This window comes from Antennarius striatus, chromosome 16 (genome assembly GCF_040054535.1).
Source record: "Antennarius striatus isolate MH-2024 chromosome 16, ASM4005453v1, whole genome shotgun sequence".
Taxonomy (NCBI): Eukaryota; Metazoa; Chordata; class Actinopteri; order Lophiiformes; family Antennariidae; genus Antennarius; species Antennarius striatus.
Genome location: NC_090791.1, coordinates 295,001 through 304,795, shown reverse-complemented (window position 1 = coordinate 304,795; position 9,795 = coordinate 295,001). Strand labels below are relative to the sequence as shown.

Sequence of the window (9,795 nt, the reverse complement as noted above, 5' to 3'; positions counted from 1 at the left end):
GGTTTCCACGGGTCTCAATGTTTTTTTAACTCGCCACAACCGGAAGTCAACAAGATAAAAGCATAAAAGTCTCAGGAGAAGACGGTTTATTTTGAAATCCACCGGAAACCGAGTTCGTCTCTGTAGTCGATCGCTTCACGTTCGTCATCGATACTAAAACCAGTTGCCGTGACCGGGATGGCAGACGAACCGGCCGCGCAGACCGGAGGCTCCACCGGGGGAGAGGGGTTCCAGTCCGGGCGGAGACACGAGGCTCACGGCGGAAAAAACAAGTGTCCCCGTGGCAGGATGATCAATAATTAATAATCACCGATCCGCTGGGACGGCTGGGAGGTAGGAACCGGGGATCCGTCTGTGTGGGTGAGGCGTGACCGGGTCGGTCTGGTCCAGACCCGGTGGGGGGTCAGGACAAAGTTCCTCTACCGCTCCAGACCTGATGTCCATCAAAGGAACTTTAGTTGTTCTGGAGTCCTTCTAGAGGACAGAGATGTCGCCACGACGACCGAAACACCAACATCTCCCGGAACCAGGAGAACAAGTTTGCTCTTCATCCGTCCGTTGGATGAGTCTGGAGGAGTCTCAAGTTCTGGTTTTAGGTCAGAGACTCCTGGGAGATACCTGCACCCAACGGACGGTTGCTGGTCTAGTTGGTCGGTGGTCTAATTGGGTAGTGGTCTTGTTGGGTAGTGGTCTTGTTGGTCGGTTGTCTTGTTGGGTAGTGGTCTTGTTGGGTAGTGGTTTTGTTGGTCGGTTGTCTTGTTGTGTAGTGGTCTTGTTGGGTAGTGGTCTTGTTGGTCGGTCATCTTGTTGGCTGGTGGTCTTGTTGGCTGGTGGTCTTGTTTGTCGGTGGTCTCAGTCAGTGGTCTCATTGGTCGGTGATCTTGTTGGTCGGTGGTCTTGTTGGTCGGTGGTCTCGTTGGTTGTGGTCTCGTTGGTCGGTGGTCTTAATGGTCGGTGGTCTTATTGGTCGGTGGTCTCATTGGTCGGTGGTCATATTGGTCGGTGGTCTTATTGGTCGGTGGTCTCATTGGTCGGTTGTCTCGTTGGTCGGTGGTCTCGTTGGTCGGTGGTCTCGTTGGTCGGTGGTCTCGTTGGTCGGTGGTCTCGTTGGTCGGTAGTCTTATTGGTCGGTGGTCTTGTTGGTTGTGGTCTTTTTGGTCGGTGGTCTTTTTGGTCGATGGTCTTATTGGTCGGTGGTCTTATTGGTCGGTGGTCTTATTGGTCGGTGGTCTTATTGGTCGGTGGTCTTATTGGTCGGTGGTCTTGTTGGTCGGTTGTCTTGTTGGGTAGTGGTCTTGTTGGGTAGTGGTTTTGTTGGTCGGTTGTCTTGTTGTGTAGTGGTCTTGTTGGGTAGTGGTCTTGTTGGTCGGTCATCTTGTTGGCTGGTGGTCTTGTTGGCTGGTGGTCTTGTTTATCGGTGGTCTCAGTCGGTGGTCTCATTGGTCGGTGATCTTATTGGTCGGTGGTCTTGTTGGTCGGTGGTCTCGTTGGTTGTGGTCTCGTTGGTCGGTGGTCTTAATGGTCGGTGGTCTTATTGGTCGGTGGTCTCGTTGGTCGGTGGTCATATTGGTCGGTGGTCTTATTGGTCGGTGGTCTTATTGGTCGGTTGTCTCGTTGGTCGGTGGTCTCGTTGGTCGGTGGTCTCGTTGGTCAGTGGTCTTATTGGTCGGTGGTCTTGTTGGTTGTGGTCTTTTTGGTCGGTGGTCTTTTTGGTCGAAGGTCTTATTGGTCGGTGGTCTTTTTGGTTGTGGTCTCTTTGGTTGTGGTCTTTTTGGTCAGCGGCCTTGTTTGTTTCTGTCGCCCAGGAATTCCTGACCACTGGGAGTCCAGTCAGTCAGATCCCAGCTTCCACCCAGCAGACAGAGGGGGGGGCTGTTCTTGTTCCACGGGGCAGACGGATGGGGGGGGCAGCTTGTAATATCATATCCTGCGCTCTCCAGGGAATGTCTCAGCTCGTGCTGGGCTCACCGCTCCTGCGTCATTCCAGCGGACCCCTCCGGCGGGTTGGGGGTGGGGTGGGGGCACTGGGGGGGGTTGTGCAAAGCGCTCGTTTAAAGCGGCGGAGGGATTGTGAAACGAGTTGAATGCTAACAAAAAGCATCTGCGGCGTGTCAGCGTTGAGCAACCAGTCCGACTGTCACGTCATGAGTGTTCTGTTTGTCCACAGACCAGAAGACCGAGAAGACCTGGGAAGACCTGAGAAGACCCTAAAACACCTGGGAAGACCTGGGAACACCCTAAAAGACTCTGAAAGACCCAAACAGACCCTGCAAAGACAGGAGGCGAGAAACGACGGAAACATCTGGGGTCGTTTAGCAGAAGGTCCTCCGTCTTGCGATGCCAGAAGACGCTCATCAGGACGCCATGAGAACCCAAGCGCCCCACGAGAAGGCCAACCACCACGAGAGTCCTGCAGGTCCAGAGACGACGGTCAACATCCCGCTGGTCAACGAGGTCCAGCTGACGGCGGCCACCGGTGGGGCGGAGCTGTCCTGCTACCGCTGCACCATCCCGTTCGGCGTGGTGGTCCTCATCGCCGGTATCGTGGTCACCGCCGTGGCGTACAGCTTCAACTCCCACGGCTCCACCATCTCCTACTTCGGGCTGGTGCTGCTGTCGGCCGGTCTGGTCCTGCTGGCGTCCAGCGCCACCTGCTGGAGGTTGAGGCTGGAGAGGAAGAAGGAGCGGCGGCGGGAGAGCCAGACCACACTGGTTGCCGGCCACAGGGGCATCTTCACCTGATCCTGGCGTCCTGTCCGGCCCGGCGGCGGCCCCGGGGCCGGCGGCGGCCCCGGGACTGGCTGTTAACAGAGGAGGTTGGATGCTGGACCCCCCAGCAGAACTCGTTGGTGGAACAGATGTGGAGCATCTGGCGCTGGGAACCCGGCCAAACGGGATGGAACGCAGTGACGATGAATCACCGGCGCTCAGGAGCAGGAAGCGTCCCATTAATCTGGTGCTGAGCTGAGGGGCGGGGCTGAGGGGCGGGGCTGTGGGGGGGCTGATGGCTCACATATGGCACCAAACATGATCGCTCATTTAGCATTAGATCACGTATATAACCCAGAGGACATTAGCGTGTTCTCCTCAGTTATCCTCTGTGTAAATATGTCACATGACTTCCTGAGGACTTCAGTCCGTTTCTCCATCAGGACCTTCTGAAGCCGCCTCCATCCGGATCAGAACCTGAACGGGACGGATCTGGTGGAGACACATTAGATTGAAGGCCGGGCGGTGAACCAATAGCGTCTGTCCAGCGTGAACTGGGTCTGAGACGGAACTGGTTCTGAGGCCTTCCAGAACGTGGTCCGACCCGTTTGTTTCCAATCCAGCCAACCAGCAGAGGGACAAGCAGGAAACAACGTGATTGGCTGACTCCTCTGTGGGCGTGGCCACTGGGTTGTGATGTAATTGTTTGCATGTTGAACTGGAACTCGAACAAATAAATAAAGTAACGTGAGACAACTCGTGTTCTCATTGGATGAGCTAGAACCGGGTTAGCCTAGATGAATTAGTCAACACAACCAGAATGGAGGCCCGGCCCACGGGGCGGAGCCAAGCCTCTGCTGGGTTCTCCAGACCCTTCCAAGATGTGACCCCCCAGCGGAGGAGCTGGACTGTCCTGTGTGACCCTGTGGGTTTTAAATAGAGGCGTAATTATAGGCAGCCTTTGCGTTGCCATGGCGCCGTGACACCCGACACAACAACAGAACCCTGCTCTTGCGTCAGAACGTCCGACACACTTTGTCACATTGTGGGTGGGGGGGGGAGGCACGCCATCAGCTATCAATCATGTCACAACACGCTTACGAAACACGCAACACGTCTGGGACCTGGAGACACGGTTGACCAGACCCGGGTCCGGGTGACCCCACCCAGGTCGTACTGGTGTCGTCTTCACGCCGTGGCTCCTCGCCGGCGTGCATCACGGTTTGTTCCTCACGTGGTTGTCATTCCAGTCGGGCGCACACCCCCCAGTCGACAGGAGCACACACTCTTAAAGGGACAGGCACCAGCTGGGCAGTCACACCCCCACGCTGTTAGCTGGAGTCGCTAGCACGGACTAGCAACGCTCAACAGTAGCGTCTCTTTACAGGAACTGTGATCCGCAATGCTCGTCATCATCACCATCATCATCATCATCATCATCATCATCATCATCACCATCATCACCATCACCATCATCATCATCACCATCATCACCATCACCATCATCACTATCATCATCATCACCACCATCATTATCATCACCACCATCATCACAATCATCATCACCATCATCACCATTATCATCATCATCACCATCATGGTGGTGGTGATGGTGATGATGGTCATCACCATCATCACCATCACCATCATCACCATCTTCACCATCACCATCATCACCATCACCATCATCATCACCGTCATCATCATGACCATTACCATCACCATCATCATCATCATCATCACCATCCTCATCACCATCATCATCACCATCATCACCATCACCATCATCACCATCATCATCACCATCATCATCACCACCATTATAATCATCATCATCATCACCATCATCACCATCATCATCATCATCACCATCATCACCATCATCATCATCATCATCATCACCATTATCACATCATCATCACCATCACCATCATCATCTTCACCATCATCACCATCAACTTCACCATCATCACCATCTTCACCACCATCACCATCATCACCATCATTCTTCACCATCATCATCACCATAACCATCATCATCATCACCATCACCATCACCATCATCACCATTATCATCATCATCACCATCATCACAATCATCATCACCATCATCACCATTATCATCATCACCATTATCATCTTCACCATCACCATCATCACCATCAACTTCACCAACACCATCATCACCATCATCATCACCATCACCATCATCACCATCATCACCACCACCATCATCATTACCACCATCATCATCACCGTCATCATCATGACCATTACCATCACCATCATCATTATCATCACCATCCTCATCACCATCATCATCACCATCACCATCATCACCATCACCATCATCACCATCATCATCATCATCACCATCATCATCATCACCATCATCACCATCATCATCATCATCATCATCATCATCATCACCATTATCACATCATCACCATCACCATCATCATCTTCATCATCACCATCATCATCACCTTCACCATCACCAACATCACCATCACCATCATTTTTCACCATCATCATCACCATAACCATCATCATCATCATCACCATCATCACCATTATCATCATCATCATCACCATCACCATCATCACCATTATCATCATCATCATCATCATCACCATCATCACAATCATCATCATCACCATTATCACATCATCATCACCATCACCATCATCATCTTCACCATCATCACCATCAACTTCACCATCATCACCATCTTCACCACCATCACCATCATCACCATCACCATCATCACTATCATCATCATCACCACCATCATTATCATCACCACCATCATCACAATCATCATCACCATCATCACCATTATCATCATCATCACCATCATGGTGGTGGTGATGGTGATGATGGTCATCACCATCATCACCATCACCATCATCACCATCTTCACCATCACCATCATCACCATCACCATCATCATCACCGTCATCATCATGACCATTACCATCACCATCATCATCATCATCATCACCATCCTCATCACCATCATCATCACCATCATCACCATCACCATCATCACCATCATCATCACCATCATCATCACCACCATTATAATCATCATCATCATCACCATCATCACCATCATCATCATCATCACCATCATCACCATCATCATCATCATCATCATCACCATTATCACATCATCATCACCATCACCATCATCATCTTCACCATCATCACCATCAACTTCACCATCATCACCATCTTCACCACCATCACCATCATCACCATCATTCTTCACCATCATCATCACCATAACCATCATCATCATCACCATCACCATCATCACCATTATCATCATCATCACCATCATCACAATCATCATCACCATCATCACCATTATCATCATCACCATTATCATCTTCACCATCACCATCATCACCATCAACTTCACCAACACCATCATCACCATCATCATCACCATCACCATCATCACCATCATCACCACCACCATCATCATTACCACCATCATCATCACCGTCATCATCATGACCATTACCATCACCATCATCATTATCATCACCATCCTCATCACCATCATCATCACCATCACCATCATCACCATCACCATCATCACCATCATCATCATCATCACCATCATCATCATCACCATCATCACCATCATCATCATCATCATCATCATCATCATCATCACCATTATCACATCATCACCATCACCATCATCATCTTCATCATCACCATCATCATCACCTTCACCATCACCAACATCACCATCACCATCATTTTTCACCATCATCATCACCATAACCATCATCATCATCATCACCATCATCACCATTATCATCATCACCATCATCATCTTCACCATCACCATCATCACCATCATCACCATCAACTTCACCATCATCACCATCATCATCACCATAACCATCATCATCATCATCATCATCACCATCATCACCATTATCATCATCATCACCATCATCACCACCATCATCATCATCACCATCATCACCACCATCATCATCACCACCATCACCATCATCACCATCATCATCTTCACCATCACCATCATCACCATCATCATCTTCACCATCACCATCATCACCATCATCACCATCACCATCATCACCATCACCATCATCACCACCACCATCATCATTACCACCATCATCACCATCACCATCATCACCACCACCATCATCATTACCACCATCATCATCATCACCATCATCATTACCACCATCATCATCATCACCATCATCATCTTCACCATCATCACCACCATCATCACCATTATCATCATCATCATCACCATCATCACCCTTATCATCATCATCACCACCAACATCATCATCATCACCATCATCTTCACCATCATCATCACCATTATCATCATCACCATCATCATCTTCACCATCACCATCATCATCACCATCATCACAATCATCATCATTATCACCATTATCATCATCATCGCCATCATCATCTTCACCATCACCATCACTGTCATCACCATTATCATCATCATCACCATCATCACCATCACCATCACCATCATCATCATTATCATCCTCATTCTCTTCCCCTTGTCTGCAAGGGGAGGTGGCCCCATTCTGTCCGGGTTCCATGTTTCCTTCATCAACACCAGCTGGTCTCAGTGGGTGTGTCCTTCAGCTGCAGCGCCATCAGAGCGGAGGGTGAGCGATGAAGCACACCTCTGTCTCACTCACTAGAGAGGGCGTGTCCCCATGATACCCCAAGCTAGGAGTAGCAGCGAATGAACTCCTCTCATGTGCTGCCAGTGTTCCTTGAGCATCTGGAGCGTTGGACCGCCCGGGTCCCAGAGGGGGCGTCGGCTTACGGTGACCTCATTCCTCCATGACACCGAGAGAAGCTCTTCCTGGACGGCTCCGCCCCTTTAAACAGCGCATCCCGTGTCAACAAGAGGGCGGAGTAACCTCAGTCCAGTAAGACGAAAACACTCCATGAGACGAGCAGGGAGGCTCCACAAATACACAACCACTGCACAACCACTACACAACCACTACACAAACACTATATAACCATGGCACAAACACTACATAACCAATACACAAACACTACACAAACACTACACAAACACTATATAACCATGGCACAAACACTACATAACTACTACACAAACACTACACAAACACTATATAACCACGGCACAAACACTACATAACCACTACACAAACACTACACAAACACTACATAACCACTACACAAACACTACACAAACACTACACAAACACTATATAACCATGGCACAAACACTACATAACCACTACACAAACACTACGCAAACACCACATAACCACTACACAAACACTATATAACCACTACACAAACACGATATAACCACTACACAAACACTACACAACCACTACACAAACACTATATAACCATGGCCCAAACACTACATAACCACTACACAAACACTATACAAACACTACACAACCACTACACAAACACTACGCAAACACTACACAAACACTATATAACCATGGCACAAACACTACATAACCACTACACAAACACTACACAAACACTACATAACCACTACACAAACACCACACAAACACTACACAAACACTATATAACCATGGCACAAACACTACATAACCACTACACAAACACTACGCAAACACCACATAACCACTACACAAACACTATATAACCACTACACAAACACGATATAACCACTACACAAACACTACACAACCACTACACAAACACTATATAACCATGGCCCAAACACTACATAACCACTACACAAACACTATACAAACACTACACAACCACTACACAAACACTACGCAAACACTACACAAACACTATATAACCATGGCACAAACACTACATAACCACTACACAAACACTACACAAACACTACATAACCACTACACAAACACCACACAAACACTACACAAACACTATATAACCATGGCACAAACACTACATAACCACTACACAAACACTATACAAACACTACACAACCACTACACAAACACTACGCAAACACCACATAACCACTACACAAACACTATATAACCACTACACAAACACGATATAACCACTACACAAACACTATGAAAACACTACACAACCACTACACAACAATTACACAAACACTTTAATAACCACTACACAAACACTACACAAACATTACACAAACACTAAATAACCACTACACAAACACGATATAACCATGGCACGAACACCACATAACCACTACACAAACACTACACAAACACTACACAAACACTATATAACCATGGCACAAAGACTACATAACCACTACACAAACACTATACAAACACTACACAACCACTACACAAACACTACGCAAACACTACATAACCACTACACAAACACCACACAAACACTACACAAACACTATATAACCATGGCACAAACACTACATAACCACTACACAAACACTATACAAACACTACACAACCACTACACAAACACTACGTAAACACCACATAACCACTACACAAACACTATATAACAACTACACAAACACTACATAACCACTACACAAACACTATACAAACACTACACAAACACGATATAACCATGGCACAAACACCACATAACCACTACACAAACACTACACAAACACTACACAAACACTACACAAACACGATATAACCATGGCACAAACACCACATAACCACTACACAAACACTATGCAAACACTACACAACCACTACCAAACAATTACACAAACACTACATAACCACTACACAAACACTACACAAACACTACACAAACACTACATAACCACTACACAAACACTACACAAACACTATATAACCATGGCACAAACACTACATTACCACTACACAAACACTATACAAACACCACATAACCACTACACAAACATTACACACAGAGGTGACAGAGGTCAGCAGTTCTTTGTTTACTTCATAACTTTTTCATTCGTTCACTCCTCTTCTGGGGGTCACGGGGGGTTGCTGGAGCCTATCCCAGCTACTTAACCCGTGATGGGAGGGAGACACTCTGACCATAACGCCAGTGCACCGCAGAGCCACACG

At 47.7% G+C, this 9,795-nt stretch overlaps 1 protein-coding gene across 1 annotated transcript; it reads left to right on the top strand.

Moving 5' to 3' along the window:
• The first annotated feature begins 173 nt into the window (after positions 1–173).
• tmem100a (transmembrane protein 100a) lies at positions 174–2,970 on the top strand. Its single transcript, XM_068336546.1, has 2 exons — positions 174–333; positions 2,168–2,970. The coding sequence occupies exon 2, from the start codon at positions 2,338–2,340 to the stop codon at positions 2,740–2,742; it is 405 nt and encodes a 134-aa protein (XP_068192647.1). The 5' UTR covers positions 174–333; positions 2,168–2,337; the 3' UTR covers positions 2,743–2,970.
• Positions 2,971–9,795: the final 6,825 nt, after the last annotated feature.

Coding starts and splice junctions, on each gene's coding strand:
- tmem100a (XM_068336546.1), top strand. CDS start 2,338: ATGCCAGAAGACGCTCATCAGGACGCCATGAGAACCCAAGCGCCCCAC.